General features: G+C 40.1%; 1 protein-coding gene across 8 annotated transcripts in view; it reads left to right on the top strand.

The window, feature by feature from the left end:
• CCDC7 (coiled-coil domain containing 7) overlaps positions 1–21,921 on the top strand; it is a 160,993-nt gene that overhangs the window by 121,113 nt on the left and 17,959 nt on the right. For all 8 annotated transcript variants that reach the window (XM_081163417.1, XM_081163415.1, XM_081163416.1 and 5 more), the window contains 13 exons: positions 421–543; positions 3,154–3,273; positions 6,054–6,167; positions 6,778–6,897; positions 7,776–7,901; positions 8,141–8,260; positions 9,552–9,671; positions 12,636–12,755; positions 15,235–15,360; positions 15,915–16,016; positions 18,931–19,050; positions 19,551–19,652; positions 19,868–19,966. In XM_081163417.1, coding sequence (XP_081019543.1) covers positions 421–543; positions 3,154–3,273; positions 6,054–6,167; positions 6,778–6,897; positions 7,776–7,901; positions 8,141–8,260; positions 9,552–9,671; positions 12,636–12,755; positions 15,235–15,360; positions 15,915–16,016; positions 18,931–19,050; positions 19,551–19,652; positions 19,868–19,966 — 1,512 coding nt within the window. The remainder of the gene's footprint in view (positions 1–420; positions 544–3,153; positions 3,274–6,053; positions 6,168–6,777; positions 6,898–7,775; positions 7,902–8,140; positions 8,261–9,551; positions 9,672–12,635; positions 12,756–15,234; positions 15,361–15,914; positions 16,017–18,930; positions 19,051–19,550; positions 19,653–19,867; positions 19,967–21,921) is intronic.

Raw genomic sequence — 21,921 nt, forward strand, 5'->3', positions numbered from 1 at the left:
CACAGAATGCACCTATCTCACCAATGAGGAATTTCTGTTAGCATGATGATTTCACAACACCCACTGCTGTCCAAACAGAAATACATGTCCAAGCATGTATTTGAAGAAGGCCCCCCTCCTCTCGGCGTTAGGCTTTGTTGCCTCAGGATTAGCAAATACATTTTTTAAAAAGCAGTAATTGTAAGTCTTTAAATATCCCTGCTGGTAAAAGAAAATGGTATAAGTAAAGTTAGTTTTACACACAAGAAACTCACAGTGTGGCCAGTGATGCTACTCACACAAGAAGGCAACAAAAGAAAGATACGCAAAATGGTAGAGAACAAACCCAGCCATTTAATGCACTCATTTAGTGCACTTATTTTATTCTGTAGTCATTTAGCACACTTATTGTATTATAAATTGCCCCAAATTTCTTTATAGACCATAAATTAGAAGAATTAGCTCAAGAAAGAAAGCGTTTGACTGAAGATCTAAGAGAAGCTGTGCATAGTCTACACGAAATACAGCGGCGTTCTTCACAAAAAGGACAGATTTATTCTGCTGGTAGGTGGACAATATATGATCTTCAGGGTTCCCCCCCCCCAAGGGTTTCTAGTGTTGTAAGCCCAATTATCAGGCTATTGAGAAAAAGGAGGTAGAAGCAAGTTCCCCTATTAGTATGTGCTCTCAATCACATGTGCACGCATACATGGAGGTGTCACCAATAGCAATGTGTTTCTAGGGTCATAGTGTGCCGTTTTCCTGTACATTTACACCAGGAGAAAATTAATCATAGGCTATGAAATATAGCTTTGAGTAGAAATAATACTATATTATAAACACAAGGCAGTTGATACATATGCATAGGAGACTTTGTCAAAAGCCTTACTGAAATTAAGATACACTACATCCACAGCATTCCCCTTGTAATTCTATCAAACGAAGAAATGAGATTCGTCTGTCATGACTTGAGAAACCCATGCTGGGTCTTAGTAATCACAGCATCCTTTTCTAAGTGCTCACAGATGGACTGTTAAATTATCTGTTCAAGGACCTTTCATAGTATAAATGTCAAGTTCACTGTTGGTAGTTCCCTAGGTAGTTCCCTAGGTCTTCTTTTTTGCCCTTTTTGAAGATGGAGGCAACATTTGCCTGTCTCCAGTCTGCAGGGACCTCACCCATTCTCCAAGAATTCACAAAGATTATAGACAGAGGCTCTGTCTATAACTAACTGGCTGCTAGTGCAGTTTGATGGTGATATTCTACCCTTGTGAGCAGTTCAGCCACCATATTTTGCACTAGCTGCAGCTGCAGATACAGAGGAGGAAGAGGAAGAGTAGTAAAGGTTTAAAAGAAGAGGGCTCCGGGATGCACTTGAAAGTGCTCTCATGGAATGTAAATGGATTTAACAATAAAACCAAAAGAAATCAAATAGCACATGCCCTGTATGAACAAAAAAATGGACATCATATGTTTACAGGAAACTAAAAACAAAAGTTTGGGACAAGATTTAATCTCAGATAAAAAAAAGAAAAGGGGAGTGGTTTTGTATGTTAATCCCAAATCAGATCCTAAACAAATATTCAGGGATGAAGGTAGAAGGTAGAATAATGGGATGGAGGTCAAATGGGCAGGGAAACGATGGATAATTGTGGGAATGTACGCTCCAAACGAACAAAACCTGGAATTTTACAGACCTATAAGAGAAATCATTTGAGGTATATGAGGGGAAAGTTGTGTTAATGGGTGATCTAAATGGGGTTGTTTCTTTAGATTATGATAGGACAATACGAAACAGATTGGTTAAGTTACCATCAGTTGAGTGCAATATTTAAGCTAGATAAAAAAATATGGTGAAAAGGTGCTTTTAGGATCCAGGGTCAAAATATTATCCAAAATGTATAACATTACTTGAGTGGGAAACAATGGAGGAAATGGTAAAGTCTTCAATGGTAAGTTGGGCTAGGGACGTTGGACACAATATTGATTTTGCATTATGGGAACAACTGTGGAAAGTAAATTCAAGGTTTACAGCATGATACATGTTAAGAGAAATTTTTATGAAGATGCAGCATAAATTGTATTTGACACCAAATAAACTAGTGAAAATGTCAAAATCAATAAAGGGTAATTGTTGGAAATGTAGGACAGTAGATGGAACCTTCTATCACCTGTGGTGGTCATGTAACATAATTAAAAATTACTGAGAAATGATCTATAATGAACTAAAAATGTTTTCAAAATCCTTTTCTAAAAATCCAGAAGAATTTTTGCTGCGGTTAATAACAACAGAAGTCACTAAAAAACAGATCAATTTGTTCCTATACACGACAACAGCCACCCATGTGTTACTAACCTCAAAATGGACAAGGTATCAACAAAAGAAGAATGACACATTAAACTGTTAGAATATGCAGAGCTTGCAGGAATGACCACTAGAATAAGAAATCAAAATGATGAAAGATATAAGGACTGGATATTTTTTATTGAATAAAGTATATGAAAAAAATTTATAAGCAAACAATCTACCTAGCAGGATGGTAAGATTTTCAGCAGTGTAAGAAATAACTAAAGTTCATAAAAGTAGCTACAACAGCTGGGGTGAACCAAGGAAACGCGGGAAAAAGAGATAAAAGGAACCATGGAAGGAGAGGAAGTGGGTTATGGATATTTCATTTTTTTTTGGTCTAGGAAATCTTAAATTGCAACCTCTTTTTTATTTTAGAGATTCTTTTCTTACTGTATTTTTGTCCATATTTTGTTGACATGGAATTATATCAGAAACTCAAATAAATAAAATTATTTTAAAAACTCAAAAACAAAACACATATTAGGTATAATATAGTTATAGATATATTGGTGTATATTAGTGCCACTGGTAGCTGATGATACATTCCAGGGTCCAGACTCTTTTCCCAGAGGCACAGGGCATAAGGAACTACAGATGGATGCATAATCTTCCTGATGGAAAAATATGCTAGCCCATGATCTGCAGAGCCCCAGGCAGTTAGTGAAATAGTCCATATTCTAGGCTTTCTTCACCACAGGGGCGGGGGTGGGGGCAGATAAATTCAGATGGGCTGGCTTTTGTTCTGTGATGCTATTAGCTACAAGGACATTTGAAACCATTTTTCAAAAGGTTGTGTGTGTGTGTGTGTGTGTGTGTGTTTGCAGAAGAAGAATTAGAAGAATTGGCTGTGAAGAAGACACAGTTGCTGCAAAAGTTGGAATCCAATCAGAGACTACTAGAAGAAGCTGAAGTTCTTGAAGCTGCTCAGCCAGGCACAATCAATAGTATGTATACAGTGATTTCTCATGATTTCTGTTAGTCTAAAACATATATAAGTCAGGATTACAGCTAACCCAGGCCCTGTAGACATGGAGAAACCCACACCAGTCCAAAGAGGTGCTTGGCCACCCAAATGACCTTATTCCAAGCCCTGCCTTGATCTGTCCCCCATCGCCCCTTCAGGAGCAAAGGTCCCAGTGGGCCAGATGCTCCGAAACGGCTGTCCTCCTTCAGAGCAAGGCATTTTGGTTGAGGTAGGCATAAAGAGTGCCTGTTCTCTTGTGACTTTGCTGTAACAGCAGCAAACAATGTTTAAACTGCCACTCTTTTGGGACTCGTGGACACATTTCCAAATCTGTTAAACTGTTGTGGGCACAACCACAGAATGATTGCTGTGCAAGCCTGCCTAGTCACAAAGTACAATAATAAAGGTGTGTGTTACCAGTAATTATTTGGCCAAAATTATTTTTTAAGCAAGCAAGTTTGATCAGTTAGATCTTGTAATTCTTGCATATTATACATTTCCTGATTCACACTGCAAATCCATATGTTACTCATCTCAACCTAAACAAGACTACCACTTTGTTCCTCCGAATAGCTCTCACACACATACGGAATCCTTCCATTGGTTCCATCCTCTCCATCACTCCTCACAGACGTATTCTCCCAAAAGCAACTACAGTGGTACCTTGGGTTACATATGCTTCAGATTACAGACTCTGCTAAACCAGAAATAGTGCTTCAGGTTAAGAACTTTGCTTCAGGATGAGAACAGAAATTGGGCTCTGGTGGCGCGGCGGCAGCAGGAGGCCCCATTAGCTAAAGTGGTGCTTCAGGTTAAGAACAGTTTCAGGTTAAGTACGGACCTCTGGAATGAATTAAGTACTTAACCCGAGGTACCACTATTGCCTGCTCACCCTCTCACCATCTCTTTTTTCAAACCAATTGAGGTCTTGCAGAGCTGGAGAAGGGAGAGGTGAATGCATATGCTGGATAAAAATTAACAGTTTGGGAAGGGATGTTGGAAGATCAGCTGTGCGCTGCAGGCTTTTGAGTTGTTTTCCTCCTGCCTTGCTGTTTTTTATTGATTGCCTCTCCGTTTAGTGTTTTCACTTTGTGCACCATTATGAAGCTTGACAACAATAGTGCTATTGTTTGCTTTTAAAAAACCCACAACCCTAAACAGGTCTAATAAGTATAGGCACTGCAAAGCAGGGTGGGGAATGGCTGAGACAGGGCTGGCCCTGGATGTTTTGTTGCTGCAGGGAAACTTGAAAATGCCTCCCAACCACTGCCTCTTCCTCTGCAGCCACTGCTGCCTAGAGATAGCCTGGAAAGTAAAGGGAAGCTGGAGAGGAGCAGGTGGCGGCAGCAAGTGCCTGACAATGACCAGCAGTGTGCACCTGGCAGCAGCAAGGGGCACAGCAGTGGCCAGATGTAAGCACCTTGTGGCAATGAGCAGCAAGTGTGCTGTGTGCTTCCCTGAGGTGACTGCCTCACTGTGCCCTGGATCAAGACATTTGCTTTTTTCTCTAGAGTGTGTTCATGTTACAATATCAGTTGCTACAGTTGAATCCAAGGGTGGGGGAAGATCAGGACACAGGGTGGAAATTTTGTGCTTTGATTTCCCACCAGAAACTCAATATTCCAAAGCCTATGCTGGTTAATTACAAATAGCTGCCACTGCCAAGCAGCAAAGTCTGCAGTTCCATGCCTCTGTGGCTTTGCCTTCATGGCTTCCTTCCTCCAGTCCTTTCCTCTCACATGTTCACTAGTCGTCTGAGTGAGAGATACCAGCTACTCACCTCCCACTTGCTCTGTGCAGCCACACCCCGACCATCACAATTGGTTGAGGTCAGCCATAAGCAACACTCCACCAAGTCCCAAATATGTGTCCTGCTGGGTAAAAAATGGAGCATTGGGCCTTGCCTGAAGCAACACCTTGCCTGAAGCACTTTTACACAGGAAAAAAATACCCTTTCCCTGGGAGAAAGATGGGCTTGCTCAGGGATGGAGGCAACTGGCAGAACTGATTGGGGGAAGAAAAGTGTGCATTCTTAGCACAGAGGTCAAACTGACCTCTGGTGGGAAGCAAGTATGCCTTGCACAGGTAGTGACCATTTTAGGCACGTCCAATATGTGTGCAACCACACACGCATGCATCACACTGAGCCTGAAAGTGACCCAAAAAATCACAGAAAGGTGTGGGGCGGGAGTGGAATGAGGTGTTTGCAGGCTTTTTCAATGGTGTTTGAAATTTCAAACACACAGTGCCTTGGAATGTAACCCCCATGTAAACTGGGAGTTGCCCAGGTTGCGACTGGAGGGTGTGGTGGGCTCTGGAAGGATGCTGCCTCTGCCCTCATTGAGGAGCTTCCACTGCTTAAAAAATCAGGACTTAAAGCCTTCTAGACTGCACCAGAACCTAATCACCAAGCTCTAATATGCTACATGATATCAATAAATGCCATTGCTTGTTTTTGTATGTCATTATAAAGAAAAAGAAAAAAGAAAAAGCAAGCTCCCTGTCAGGTTTTGCATGATATCTGCACTTTCCAGGATATGTTCCAGGATATGTTCTATGTAAGACTTAGCTCTCTGTGCAATATGATGGGGAAAAAATGCTGCACTGTGTTATAGAATTTCTGTCTGCATTACTGTGATAGTGCTAAGCATTCCTATTTAAAATGGTTAGATAATTTTGTATACTAATTGCACTTTGTAATGTTTTTATTTCAATTGCATTAATAGTGTGTTATGAATTGGCCTGATTTTTTTTTTGTAGAGCATAAACTAAAGGAGGTAGCCGAGGAAAGAAAACGTTTGACTGCAGAACTAGAAGAAATTCTACACAAGATGGTACTAAAAGATGTACAGCTTCAGGTTTCAAAACCACCTGGTAAATACTGATTAAATTTCACTTGTAGGTGCTTAAGTCTGCATACTATTCCAGGAGTTGCAAGCTTAATTAAAGTGAATAAAGAATGTGTGAGACCACAAACTAAATATATAGCATAATGCGTTTCCAAATTTTCTTAGAAATTTGTTATAATTATATATTTTTTAGATTTTACATTGTATTTTATGTTGATTTAATCCACTGTATTAAGTTTTAAAGACATTTACGTACTTAAGATACTTAGGTGGACAATTGGCATACAAATATTGTAAATAGATAAAAGGTCAACTTTTGTATTTTCACCCTAGGCGCCCTACAATTTTTGACACTTTCAGAAGAATTTCAGTTAGCCTTTACCCCTTGCTTTAAAAGCTGCAAGGATGGATGAAATTTGTCTTGTTACAAAAGAAGCAAGTTTTTACATTTGAATATGTTTCTTCATTTTATGTGAAAATGGGTGATATCCAAGTTCATCATACTCTGAGTAGATCCATTGAAATGAAGGGACTTCGGTGAGTCTACTTTGAGTATACCTTAGTTGGATATCATCCTCACTTAGCAGTTAGGACATATTTTTCAAGAGATAATTCTAAAATATTCCTATTCATAGAGAAGGAATTATATAAACTGTCAGAGTGGAAGCAACATTTATTGGACAATTTGGAATCCAACCTGAAAGAGCTAGAAGAAGCTTGGGCTCTTGCAGCTACCCAACCAGGCCCTAGCAGTGGTATGTATATGATTATTTTTGCTGCTAGTTCTGTTAATATCTTAAAGATACAAACCTGAAATGCAATGTCCTATTTCAGTAGATATTATCTACTGATACAGATATTCAGTACTCTGCTGTTCTGCAACTCAGACAGAACAGCTATGATGAACAGTCAAATATTTTAGAAAGTTCAAGTATCTAGTTGGCTTTGTAAGTCTCTAGGAATAGAACCTATTGTTTTCCATCCTGACAGGGACGTTAGAATGTGGAAATCTGTGTATTCAAAAGGTAATACTGACCATCGTGACCTTTGAGTTCTTTCTTCTTCTGTTGAACATTAGACATTCACATTCCTTTATTATATGGAAAGCACATAACATATTAAGTACAAAAAGACATGACAACAACAGTGAAAATGGTGCTTACTTGAGTGGGTAGGTAATGAGATTAATCTACAGCTGGGCAAAAAGAAGAGCACAGTTTCAGCCAAAATTAAACCATTCTTAGTCCAATTGGCGATTCTACTCCAGTTGTCCTTCCTTATGAATACATAAAATCACTGCTGATTAATGATAGAGGGTTTTTTTTTACTCACTATCTTTCAGCTTGGGTTTGCAACACTGCTTGTGTTATTTCATATTTAACAGAGTTGAATGGTAACTTGAGACATTTTAAACATTCAAATGATTTTTGTTGAGGAAAAATGAGGTAACAGTCAAACACAGAAAAAATACTTAATGCAGCAACTTCAGAAAGACAAATGGTCGTTAGGTTTAAATGTATTGCATTTATGTAATATAATATTAATTGTATTATCTAATATTAAAGTTCATGCCAACATCCTTAGTAATATCCTTAAAGTGTTTCTAAACAAATTGTGGAAAATTGTCATGTAGATAATCTATTAAAGAAGTTAAATGAGGAAAGAAAGACTTTGATTGAAAACCTGGAAAGAGTTGTGGAAGATTCACAGAAAATGAAATCTCGTCTTTCTGAGACAGGTGGAGTAATAAGACCCATTGGTGAGTACATAATAAATGTGTTTGTACATAAGCACAAGTATTATAACTATAGTAATAAAAACAATCTAGAGATTATTATGTATTGAAATATTGCCAAGAACATAATATTATGTACTGTCATTGTACTCTATATATAGTCTCAGAAACTACTTTTCACAATTTATGATCTCCTATGATTCTAGCTGTAAAAATAACATTTAAAACTATGTTTTAATTTTTAAAAACATCTTCATTTCTAGAAAGGGATTTAAGTCATCTTTTACAGAAGAAAAAACTGTTTTTGGAACGCTTGGACTCAAATCTCAAAAACTGGCTAGAAGCACAAACACTTGCAACTACTCAACCAAGCAGTATCAATGGTAGGTATATCATATGTTTAAATATCATCATAATCTTGTGTGTATGTCGTCTTTCCATAGTTAAAACCATGCTCAAGGTTGCTTACACAAATGTTGCAAAAGTACTCAAAACAATAAATAGAACACATCAAAAAGGACATGTCAGGGAACTGACATCGGAGCGAGAGGCGAAGGGGAGGCTCCCAGATGATGCTGGCGAAGGACCCAGCAGCAGGGGGAGAAACAGCTCAGTAGAGGGGGAAGCCAATCAGCGCAACACCAGGGATAAAGGGGGGCAGACGGGGGAATTGGAGAGAGGGCTCCAGGACTCTTTACTGGACATCAGTGAGGAGAGCCCAGGTCCTCCGCTACCCACGCCTTCCCTGAGCAGAAGACTCCCGCGCAGTGAGAGGAGGAGGAGACTGGGTGTCAAACAACTTTTATGCTGGAAGAGGTTCAAGAAACGCCCACTGACAGATTCTGCCAGTGACTGAGGCAGCCACGATGAGAAGGGGCTGTACAGTCAGAAAGGTTTAACAAGGCAAATTAATCGAGAAAGGCACCAGTTTACGCACGAGTAACTCATACCCATTACAGTACACAAACAAATGGAACCATTTTGGTTCAACCTGTGCATGAACCTGCTGTTGGTTCTGGTTACTGTTGTTTCTGATCTAGGAGGCAGAGAGTGGCTTCTCTCCCAGAAGAAAGCTCTAGGGGATCTGGCTCATAGGCAGCTGTTGTAGGAGGTGTAATCCCAGTTGTCTGCAATGCCCTCAGGAATGCCCAGTGAAGAGACATTCACGAAATAATAAACTTCTGTTTTCACCCCCAGCATATGCCTATTGACCAAATGTATTTAAAATATATATTTATAAACATTTTTTTACAATAAAAGTTGTCATTTTATCCGGGACTGTTATTTAAAACTGAGGTTGTAAGTGAATTATTCTACCTTTCTCAGTTTTATATGCAACAGCTAACATGTTCCTTTTTAGATATGGCTGTCTTTATTCTAGAACAAATGAGAATGAAGAGAAAGCATCACTGACAGTACAAGAGAAACAAGCAACACAAAAATCACCCACCCCAACTTCGAATTTGGTTGCTCTCTTCTTTCCCCTTGAGGAATATTTGTGCCTCAGTTGTACTTGCTTGCAACAGTATTGCTATTGCACAGTAGAGAATAATTATTTATTCCAAAAGACAAATGACACCTTGCGGGATAATCATCTTGCAGTTTGAAGGCTATGTTAAGAAATACATTTCTATTGTTGCTAAAACCTTCTCCCCCCCTCCCCGTTTTTTGTAGAGAAAAAATTTCAACACCTCACTGAACAAAGAAGGCTTTTGGCTGCAGGCCTGGAAGCAATTATTCAAGATATACAAAATATACAGGATACTGATTCAGAAAAACAAATGAAAGACAGAGGTGAATATAGAATATGTGACATATTTAATTGCAGAATCCATTCTTTCATTAGTGGAGGTAATTATTGAAGGTTACAGTGTCACTTTGTGATTGAAGGCAGGTGAAGTGGGCAGCTCCCAGAATCCAGTTCAATTTCCTGCTTTTGTTGAAATGGTTGCATTTATATCTAGCTCCCTCTTTACTTAGGCTATTTCTATTTCCTTTTCAAATTTTTCCTTAGCTTGTTCCTCTTGTTCTTCCATTTTCCCACCACACTACTCTTTCTCTGGAACTGCTTGTGGTTTGCCTCAGTGTTTCTTCTCCACCCTTACCCCTCTGGTCTTCCTCTTTTCTCTGAGAAGCCCTCTGATTTCTGTTTTTCCAAGGCTCTCTTGCCCCGTTTCTTTCAAAACTCAGAATCAAGAATAAAGAAATCTCTCTCTCCCTCCCTCCCCCTCTCTCTCTGACCCTCCTTCCCACCTTAGCCATTTTAGCAGAAGGAAGGATAGCATGTGTGATGGTTTTTTCCGCTGTACCTAACCTCTCTCTTATCTGTTAATCCTGAATGTGAGAGTAGGGAGTGGAGTGAAGGTTCATAAGTAGAAGAGCAAATCTCTCATCCATTATTCCTACTTTGTTCCTTTAGTATGCAGAGTTGGGGGGGCAGTTGGTATTAACAACAACCTTGCTGAGCCCCCTTCTGCACCTTCTAAGGGAGCAGCAGTAATAGTTGAACCAAAGCCTTCTGTGAAATCACTTCCAGTTCCCAGTCCTTTCAAAACCATAACCAAGGCCGAATAGTACTCCCCTTTATTAGTCTGTTTCTATGGCTGACAAATTTGGTAATTTAGAGTTCGAATTTATGGACATGCTGAAGCTTCCAGCCATTGACACACTTGTTTCTTAATTCATTGCCTAAAGGAATTTCTCCTGCCTAAATATGAGGATGCCCAACTTTTACTGAGAGGAAGCTGGACTTGCTCTTTGCAGGTTTCATGAGATAGCAGCCCTAACCATGTATACTTCTTGCTTTGCTTCTATGTTAACTTGAGCTTCCCTAATATGGCTGGATGACCTCCTTGGCAATCCTCATCAGGACCAGCCCATCCTCAAGATATACAGAGCAACAGCTTTTATGGATGATGCCACACTTGGCAGCACACAATTTGCAGCTCACCCTCTGGTGTCAGAAGGAGAACCTATGGTTGAAGCACTGGGATGCTTATACCACAGCTAGAGTTGACTTATGGGGCAAATTTTCAGGGAATATGCCCTTAAAGATGGCTTAGTTAAATCTTGCAACAGAAGGAGGTTCTTGTCTTTTCTTGCCTGGAGAGCTATTTCTTTTGTTGTTTTCCTTCATATGACGTTCATGGCTTTTGTCCACAGGGCATGGATTCCATACCCAACCACTCTTGCTGAAACTAATTTTACTGCTCTGCAAGGCCCCAGCAAGATCCTAACACTGGTAGAGGGTAGACCAGAGGGGGTCACAGCAATGATGCTAGTCTGCATCCAGTGGGAGGTAGTCTTCAACTTCAGTACTCAACTTCAGGGCTACAGGATTTATTTTCTAGCCCATCGCCAGCACCTTGCTTTGTACAATCTCTGGTTTCCAAATGACCAAAGAAGGAATGCCACCCAGCACCTTCGGAACATGGCAGAAATTACACCAGTTACTTCAGGGGGAGTCCTTCTTCAACATCTAATGGTGCTGAAGTCTCTAAGGCAGCTACACAAGCATCACCTAGCTCCTTTACTAGAAACTACAGAATTGACCCAGAAATCGTAGATCCTGCCCAACATAGGGAAGCTTAATATCACCCCTAAATCTCATAAATAACTACATAAATAAAAATAAAGATGACCTTCTACAGCAACATGAGAAGGAATTGCTGGTTCCTATCTGAATGGTAATTCTGTGTTGCTTGCAAAGGTCATGAGACCTCACCCTAGTTTCTTGACCGCTTCATTTAAGTTACCTAGTTTTTAAGTTTTCTAAAAAAATATGTAAAATGTTTAGAATTCTAAACATTTTTATTAGGGGGGTAGGTATTTTCTTCCTCTTTTCTGTGTTTTGTCTCGTGCAGCTGATTTGTTTGAGCTTGATAAGGATGCAAATAGGATTCTGGAAGCTGCCTACTTCTATCAAATTCTCTTTCCTGCCTTCAACTACAAGGTGGTGCCTACAGAACTGCCATTCAGATAAGAACTAAGGGTTCTTTATCACAGCTAAATGTCACTCTGCATCTCATATAATTCAAGTAGCAGAGAAGCATGTAAAACTTTTTTTTAGCTATTAATTGCTAAAAATTAATTGCTAAAAACACCATTGAGTTCTATAATTATTAAGCATAAAGGTTCTATATAGTCTTACGTGAGCTAGACATTTGCATATCCTCATGGTACTGAGTGACCATGTGCCTCAATAGTTGTATAAGAAATAAAATAATGTCATATATTCTAAAGAAACCATTCATTTGAGCTCTGTCCTTTAGATACAGTGGTGCCCCGCAAGACGAATGCCTCACAAGACGGAAAACCCGCTAGACGAAAGGGTTTTCCGTTTTGGAGGTGCTTCGCAAAACGAATTTCCTATGGGCTTGCTTTGCAAGACGAAAATGTCTTGTGAGTTCCTGCGGGTTCCCCCCTTTTTTCCCAAGCCGCTAAGCCGCTTATCAGCTGATCCTAAGCCGCTAAGCCGCTTAACAGCTGATCCGCTAAGCCACTTAACAGCTGATCTGCTAAGCCACTAAGACGCTTATCAGCTGATCCGCTAAGCCCGCTAAGCTGCTAATAGCGCTAATCCGCTAAGCCGCTAATGGGCTTGCTTCGCAAGACGAAAAAACCGAAAGACAAAGAGACTCGCGGAACGGATTCTTTTCATCTTGCGAGGCACCACTGTATTTTTAGTTTGTGAGAGATGTTTTCAAGAAAGGCAATTTGCCAAACTTCAGCTAATATTTGTAAAATATTTCTTTGTAGAAATGGCTTTGAAACAACTACATGAAAAAAAGAAAGTGTTTTTGGAAAATTTGAGAACAAATTTTAGAGAACTGCAAAAAGCCAAGGCTCTTGCAGCTGCCGAGCCAGGTGGTATCAGTGGTAAGTATTTTACTGGGCAATCCAAGTCATGGGAATGTGTCAATCAGCTCAGCCACCAGTGATCCACCAACATAATAACCACAGCATCCAAACAGCATTTGGTGGAGTAGTCACGAGCACAACATGCCTATGACTGTATGATATCCACATGCTGCTCTGTGTTGCTTCTGCTCAGCCTCCAGCCGACTCTGCCCCTCCAGTCCACCCTCTCATTACTGCTGTAACTTTCCATTTCTTCTCTGCACACTTCCTTCCTGCCCAGTATACTGCCAAAACGCTCCTCTCTCTACCACTACTATGTCCTGGCAACCACTACTGCACACAGGCACTGTTGTCGGAGTCCATTATCGCCCTTGTCACCTCTTGAACTTTGACTCCTACTTGTTTGCTGTCTGGTTCCCCACCCTTTGGTTACCCCAAGGTTGAGCTACCCTTCCACTGGTGTTGTGCCAGGTAGCCTAACCGCAACTGCTGAGCCAGGGTTTCTCTCCCTCCCTTGCTGCCTGTGAACTTTGCCTCTGTGCTTTGCTGAGGGTCTTCCTTCCCTGTGCTGAGCCTGTCTCTTCCTGTGACCCTTTGCCTGTGTGTTTGTTTCGAGTCCTCCATCTCTGGCTGGAGTGCACTTTTTATCCCACTGGGCTATGTGCTCTTGCAGCAGGGGATGCTGGGAGCCAAGTCTGCCAAGACTGTTGCAGGAGTACTGTAGGGGGAACCCAAGTTGTGCAAAAGTGAACTTGTCAAAGAATAAAATAGGCATAATGTGAACAGTTTTTTAAATTGAATATCGTTTGCAGTATGTCTTGATTTGTGTGTGAAGAGTTGTAGTGGCGGTTGGGGGTCTCCATCCCAGTGGAGCAGTGTTGGGCCACACCAAAACCACTGGATTCTTGGTGGGACAGCACTTGTTGCAAAGCAGCCTGTGAACACGAGTTGAGGGAGGCAACTGCATAGTGGCTAGAATCACAGTGGGGAGGATTGCATGGGGAGCCAGAGCAGTTGTAGCTCATCCGGGGTATTTGCCAGTGCTGCCAGCTCTCCATGTGAGGGGTTATTATCTATTATTTATCTATTAAATTTGTATATGGCTCTTCATCTGAGGATCACAGGGTGGTTTACAACAAAAATGTATACCATAGCAACAAACAATATTCCACCCCCTTGCCCCCCAATATTATTTATCCTGGGTTCTGGGTGGCTCAGCAGACTGATCTTGTGGATCAGCTCTGTGACAGCCTGTGAGTGTACCATCAGAGTGTTTGAAAGGTGCTCTTTGTTGTCCAGAGAGCTGCTGCCAGGTGCTTGCTTGGGATTGAGGCTTGAGAGATTTGTATTAGTGATAGTTGTCTTCCCTCTTGTGTGCTAGTGAGGTGAACTCTGCTCAAAGTGTGACATCTCTTTTGCAAAGTGCCCAATATTTGTGCCCCTGAGAGGGCACAGTGCCATTCCACTGTAGTGATCTCACCCTGAAGCCCCACTCTCATGATGAAAGTCCTCACAAAGTTCTTCTCTGTGTTTACAAGTCATGTGAGTTGTGCTTGATACATGCAAGATTTACGTCCTTCTGGTGCTATGATTGGCTGCAGGGTTCTTCAGCATTTGAAGTGCTCCCATAACATCATAGGCATGGCCAGCAAGTGGGGGTATCCTTTTTCTTCTAAATTAGGGTTTCCCAAACTTGGGTCTCTGGCTGTTTTTATATTTCAGTTCCCATCATCCCTGAACATTGGTCCTGCTAGCTAGGGTTGATGGGAGTTGCAGTCCAAAAACAGCTGGAGGGCCAAGTTTGGGAAATCCTGTTCTACACCATACCCATGTAGGTTCTGAGCATCATGCTTTACATTTTTCACATGTGAAATGGGTATTTTGTGGTGCCTGACAACCAGCTGGTTATTTGGAACCTTTGAAGTAGTAAGCAAAGTACAAACCCAGCACTAAGCATGACTGATCTCTCTTCACCTCACCTGATGCAAAGGGAGAGCAATCCTGTTTGCTTCAGTTGCTCCATAACAATATAACATGTGGAACCAAAAAGTTTCCCCATCCCTGAGTTAAGCCATGAGAACAAGTAATTGATGTTTTCGTATTTTTTCAAATTGAACTGAATAAAGGTTGAAACACAAGTATTGTGCAACAACCACCTCCCATGTTCACTTACTCCACACAGAGAAGCAGATACTAGTGTGCTCCCAATTGTACACTGGCAACGGAAAATAGGTTTCCATTCTACTATCCATCAGCTGGTATGTAGGACCTTGGATCTAAGTAATCCTTTCTGGCAGCAGTCCAAGAATCCTCTGTCTGTGTGTCTTACAGTTCCTTTTACTGCACAGTTACCACTATACTTTTCTCATCTGTTATGCCTAATGCCTAAATTGTTCAATCTATAATCTACATCCTTTTCAAAAAAATTGGTATATCTCATCTTTTATGTTAGTGTAAAATAAATACATTTTGAGTTATGTTATATTCCTTTTTGTAGAGCTAAAGGTACAAGAGCTCATTCAGCAAAGAAGACTTTTGACTGCAGGTTTAGATGCAATTATGCAAAGCATGCAAGAGATAGAAAATCTTATTGCAGGCAATGTGGAAGTAGTAAAACCCAGTGGTGAGTATGAAATTTAAAAAGTCATCAGACATGCAATACTTCAGAATCCTATTTTCACCTAAGTAGTATGTGATAGAATGATGGGCTCAAAAATGTTCATCTCAGCTCCATACTGGGAAACCTCCCTGATATGCCAGTTGCACTCCACAAGGGCTGTTGCTTCTTTCACTGCATTCCTCCATGGAATCCTGTTGCCAGACTTCTGACATAGTTACAGCCCTTGACATCTGCCCACCATCACCAGTGGACACTTCCAACAAAACTGTGCTCAGCTCTGTAGTCTTAACAGCAGTGCTGATTCCAGTAAGTTTGCTACTCTATCCATATGTGTGAATGTACAGAGACCATGAATAAGAACAGGGTGATTGCCTGCATTTGTAGTTCTGCAGTTGTTTGTGCCACTATATTGGTCAAGAATTTGAGCTGTACCCCTGCTGCATCTGCATGGAGGGAAGGGCATCTACCAAAAATCTAGTTTGGCTTTGGAATCTTCCCAAATGCACAGAGTGCGTGTGTGTATACAAATGACAACCTGTTACTATTTATCTTTGTAGAAATTGAATTAGACAAAATATATGAGAGAAGAACATTACTTTTGGAAAACATGGAATTAAATCTGCAAGAGCTGAAAGACCTTGCAAAAGGTGGTGTAAGTGGTAAGTAAAGTGTTAAATTTTAGTATGTTGGGCATTGCTTGGGCACCTGCCCCCAATCAATAAAAATCAATACAAATCTGAAGTTCTGCCTCCCCTAACAAAAGCCTGCCCCCATAACAAAAATCCTGCCTATGCCCATGTTCTGAGAGTTATATCCAGAGCAAATGTGAGACAGAGGTTGTGTACTCCTGCTCCGTAGAACTCTTTGTGTTTGAAGCCATATACATGTGACATTAGCTACAATTCATATCTATCCTGTAGAGTCTTTAGAAATACTGCTGTTTGATGCCTTTTCCTTTAAACCAGTTTTCATAAAATGCACTTCTCAGTTAAACTGAGGTGTGTATATTTAAGACAGTCTGTTGAGTAGGCAGTCTGGTACTGTGGTATTGATGCTATTGAGTACCACTACCTAAGATAATGTTATTTTTTATTAATAATCTTTATTTATTTTCATTTTGTATGTCCAAAGAAATGCTGTAAAGAAAGAAAAATATGACCAATAACAGAAAAAGGACGATCGATCTTACTTGAATAGTAGATTTATTAGGTGGATGATGGGGTATTTGGATTGGACTGTTCCTCTTGCACGAGACTCAGGCAGGAACAAAGAATTGTGGGAGGTAGATCATTTCTCTTCAGTTTTTTGGACTCGCCAAGCAGGAGCATTTTCACAAGAATCTCAAAACCAATTAAACATATGGCATACATAGGTAGATCTTACTGATAACCCTTGAAAACCATGGCTCTTAGAACGGGAGGAATGACTTGAAAGATTGTGACAAGCAATAGAGGACCCTGCTGGGTTTAGATGCTTTGTCTTTTCTTTTACTTTCTTCTGCGTAGAACTACTCAAGCCTTGCAGAAACTCTGAGGAAACCATGAAGATTTTCCCTTTGCCGTGAAAGCAGACTGCGGGAGGGAAATAAGCAGCTGAAGGGAACTGTTGATTTCAATATTACTGTAGGCAAGATGTGCCTCAATAGCCCTTTGTGCCGCTGAAGTGGACAGGACTCACTGACATCTCTCCTTTGTGCCGCTGCCGCGGACAGGAGGAAGATGATTTAACGCTGTGTTTTCTGTTGACTTCCCCCCCCCCAACCAGCAAAACCACAATTGTTGAAGTAAAGCCGGTGCGCTGAGTAAAAGGTCCAAAGGATGCTGAGGCAAACATACAGAGCGGCTGTTAGTTGACAAAGCACGTGGTTGTTGCATCAAGCAGCCCACTTCACAAGAATCATTAATGAAAATGATCCAACCACTGAAACAGCAACTGCCAGCAACAAGAACATAAAAAACAAGAAGGGAGCGAAGTAAAAAATAGAAGTAAAGCAACTGAACACAGAATAGCGAAAGACCTGTAGCAAGGAGAAAGAGTGTTTTGTTTTTTGTTTTTTAAATATTTATTAGAGTTTCCATTTTTTTACAAACAAAAAGAAAAAAGCAAACATAAAGAAAATTAAAAACACATAAATTTCACAACTTATTTTCTCATAACATATTTCCCTGACCTCCTCATACCTCCCCTTCTTGTATATCCAGTTCAAATTATTTATGCAGCAAATCCTTATCTCAAAGCATTACAGCTTAAAAGAAACAAAACACCTTATTTTCTCTCCAACATCTTAGGTTATTATAACTTTAAATTCTTGCCTATAAAAAGAAAACCATTTTATCATATTCCTTTATACCATTTCAGCTAGAAACCACTTAATTTCAATCCAACATCATTCAACATTCCTTAATTTTACAGTATTTTTGTAGATAGTCCTTAAATTTTTTCCAGTCTTCTTCTGCCGACTCTTCTCCCTGGTCACGGATTCTGCCAGTCATTTCTGCCAGTCCCATACAGTCAATCAGCTTCATCTGCCATTCTTCCAAAGTGGGCAAATCTTGCATCTTCCAATACTTTGCAATAAGTATTCTTGCTGCTGTCGTTGCATACAAAAAGAAAGTTCTATCCTTCTTTGACACCAATTGGCCGACAGTGCCCAGGAGAAAGGCTTCTGGTTTCTTCAGAAAGGTATATTTAAATACCTTTTTCAATTCATTATATATCATTTCCCAGAAAGCCTTAATCTTTGGGCACGTCCACCAAAGGTGAAAGAATGTACCTTCAGTTTCTTTACATTTCCAACATTTGTTATCGGGCAAATGATAAATTTTTGCAAGCTTGACTGGGGTCATGTACCACCTATATATCATTTTCATAATATTTTCTCTTAAGGCATTGCATGCCGTAAATTTCATCCCGGTGGTCCACAACTGTTCCCAGTCAGCAAACATAATATTATGTCCAACATCTTGTGCCCATTTAATCATAACAGATTTAACCGTTTCATCCTGAGTGTTCCATTTCAACAGCAAGTTATACATTTTTGACAAAATCTTGGTTAAGAGTGTTTTGTTGTAACCTTGGCGGAGGACACGTAAAAGTTGTGGGACGTCTACCTCCCACAGTTCTTTGCTCCTGTCTGAGTCTTGTGCAAGAGGAACAGCCCAATCTGAATACTTCATCGCCCACTGTCATAAATGGAACAAATCAAGACAATGTTATTTTAAATTGTGTTTTGTTACATTTTTATTGATTTTTCTACATACTCTTCATAAAGTCTCACATTGCACAACCTTTAGAGGTTTAGACAGCACTCTAGCCTGTGTCTTCAAGCAGCTCATATATATTTATTTATATGGCCTTACTGCATCCAATTGCTTTTGATGCATAAAATCTATTAGATACTAAAATGAATTTGTACAATGTGGCTGGTAAAACTGTTCTGCAGCTATCTGGGCACATGGTATTAAAATTTAGTCTCCTTCAGTGCAACGTGCCCTCTGTAACAGCACCATTTTTTTAGTTTACTTTTATAGAGAACAGTTCTGAAAATGTAATTAGTAACTATCTTTTATCCAGAGAAGAAAATACAGGCGATAAGTGAGAAAAGAAACCGTTTGGTTTCTAGTTTTGAGGCAATTCTTCAAAATATGGAAGAAGCACTTAGTTTAGACCAAGGAGCAAGGACAAGACCTGATGGTAAGTCCAAAACAAAATTCCATGGAAATGGTGCTTCAGAGACATTGTCAAAATAACTTCTGATTGCAGTTTGCTTAAAACCTAGAGATTTTGTTCTACAATACCTTTTCTGAGGATAATGTATATTGACAGTAAATGCTGTTGTCTCTTGATTTTACTGTTTTATCTTTTGTAAATCATTTCAAGGTTTTTTTTTACAAGCAAGCAGGGTATAATTCTTTATTAAATATATAAATAAATATCTCTATCCTCACAATGAGAACACAATCCTGTTTTCATGGAAGACCAACTGAAAGGATTACAGGTTGCATTTTCTGCTGTTCTTTTCTATAGCTCTGAAAAATGCCAAATAGGACCTGCCACTTTATTCCATCCTACTATTTCAGAATTCTCTTTGCTACAGAATCTCAATGTTATATGATTCCAGTTTTAAAGGAAATAATAAATATTAATAAATATTGCTTTCTTTTATTGAATATAACCATTTTTACATATCCTAGAGAGAAATATCAGTGATCTCATAGAACTTTCCAATCTAGAATCAAAACTGGATGAGATGCAAAATCTAGGAGTTTTTTCAGGCTTTCAACTGGATACTATAAGTGAGTAAAGAATTAACACCTTGTGTATACAGTAGCATGTATTCCAAACTGGATTTAGGCTGTGGTTTGCCTTTTTTAAAAACAACTGGTCTATAAAGAACACAATATAATTTCCGTAGTAGATAAATGCAAAAACCACTATTATATATAACAAAACATCTTTAAAGACATTTTTTTCTTCATTTAGTTCATTAACATCTATTTTATTTTGTTAGGGAAAAAAATGTGCAAACTAAAAGAACAAAAAAAGAAATTGATTAGTAAATGGGAAAAATATTTTTTAAAAGAGTATCCAGAAGGATATATACCTGAACGTAAGTACAAATATGATTATATTATTGGGTTATTGGCAATTTTAATGTCTTATAATTAATTCCTGTTGAGTATTTTTGTTCACCTGTGAACGTTAGTCAAGAAACAGCATTTTAAATGCATTATACACATGCAACACCAGATGACGCCAAAGGGTATTTTTCTTTTGTTATAACAATTTAATTTTTTGACTTATTTATAGTGTTTTTTCCTGTGTGTAGATCCACCTCTGGTCAATAATATTCTGCTTCTTCAGGTGTATCTGAAGAAGTGTGCATGCACACGAAAGCTCATACCAAATTCTGCTTCTTGTAAGCCAAGGATGGGGAACCTCCAGCCCATCAGGTATTTCTGGACTGCAGATCCCCATCAAACATGACAATTGGCTATGCTGATTAGGGCTGATGGGAGATATAATCCTACCACGTTTGGAGGGCCACAGGTTTTCTGTTGTAATCCTTTTCCATCCTCTTTCCTACCTAGTTTACTGTAACTGTACTAAAAATGTTCAGTGCTGTTTTTCTAGAAAAAGAGGTTCTGGAACTCACCATGAACACATCTCTTGTTCTATTATAATGACAATGGCACCCATCTGAGAGGTGCTGGAACTGAGTTCCAATGAGTTCTAGCTGAAAAAAGCCCTGAGAATGTTCAACACAACTACACGTGTCTTCAACTTTGGGGCATTGCCTTTTTTAATTCCCTGCTACCAGCTTGCAGATATAACATGTAAATGTATTGTGATAGAAGGTGAACTAGCATGATTTACTAATCATTATTACCTGATAGTTTTTCTTCCCTTCCTTACCATGCTTCCAGCTCCCTACTACCTCCTCCCTGCCATGGGGAAGCCCCACCCCATAGCTCCTCATAGTAACTGTATCTTGGAATTCCTTTGAAGCAACTCTCTCCAGCATTCCCTCTCCCACCTCCTTGTGCTGACTTAACTGATGGAATGCACACATTCACCATAATTTCTGTAAGTTAATAGGTGCCAGGTGAAAGCACTCCTCTTCTCCCAGGCCTTTGGGCAAATTAAACTATCTGTGGCTTTTAAACGTGTGTGTATTGTTTGGTTTGCATTTTTGTGGTTTTACACTGTACACCAGGGTGTATGGGATGTTAGGGGAGGGGTAGTACCTTTGGTGGGGGAATCATTGTGCTCCTTCTGGAGTAGTTTGACCACCTTTGTCCCCCACCCTGCACTCAGCTCTCACCTGTGGCTCATAGAAGCTGTCAGCATGCAACAGCAGCCACACCCTGGGAAGGGCTTTGACTGGCTGGCTAAACCAGATGAGAGTAGTAGATGGCCTCAAACCACCGTTGAGTTGGGGACTTCCCATGCATGTGAAGGCAGGCTCTGGTGGATTGAGTAGATGAGACCAATTGTGGATACAACAGTCAAGAAAGCAGTTTCTGCACAAGCTGTAGAGGGAAGTGAGGAGCAGGTGGGGCTCATCAACTTGGGAAAGTAGCCCATCTAGGAGAAGGAAAATTCTGACCCTAAACTTCTACTGCCTTCCAGGATATCTTTGGGAGAAGAAACAGCTAAGGAGTAAACCTTACACAAATCAGGAGTGTAGGCTCTAAGATGGTTGGATGGTGCCTTGTATGCCTTCTTCTGGCAGCTCCTGCTGCCCAGCTGGTGCCAAACACATTGCTCTGCTTTCCTTTAGACCACATCAGTGAGGATGAGAGGGAGGTTTTGTCACCTGGGCAGCCTAGGACCTCCATGCACGCTGCCCAGGTTTGAGCATTGGGGAGGTCACTTCAGAGCTGCTTATGCAGCAATTTGACTTCACCCCTGGAGATGCACTCCACTGTCTCTTGAGACAAATGGGTGCCAGCAATACTGTAAGCCACTGTGTGATCCTTGGACAAATGATTGTATGTAAATTTAATAAATAAAATAATAAATAAAAATACTTACCTTACACAAAAGTACTGTGCCTTCCCC

This window comes from Podarcis bocagei (assembly GCF_964188305.1).
Source record: "Podarcis bocagei genome assembly, chromosome: 12".
Lineage (NCBI taxonomy): Eukaryota > Metazoa > Chordata > Lepidosauria > Squamata > Lacertidae > Podarcis > Podarcis bocagei.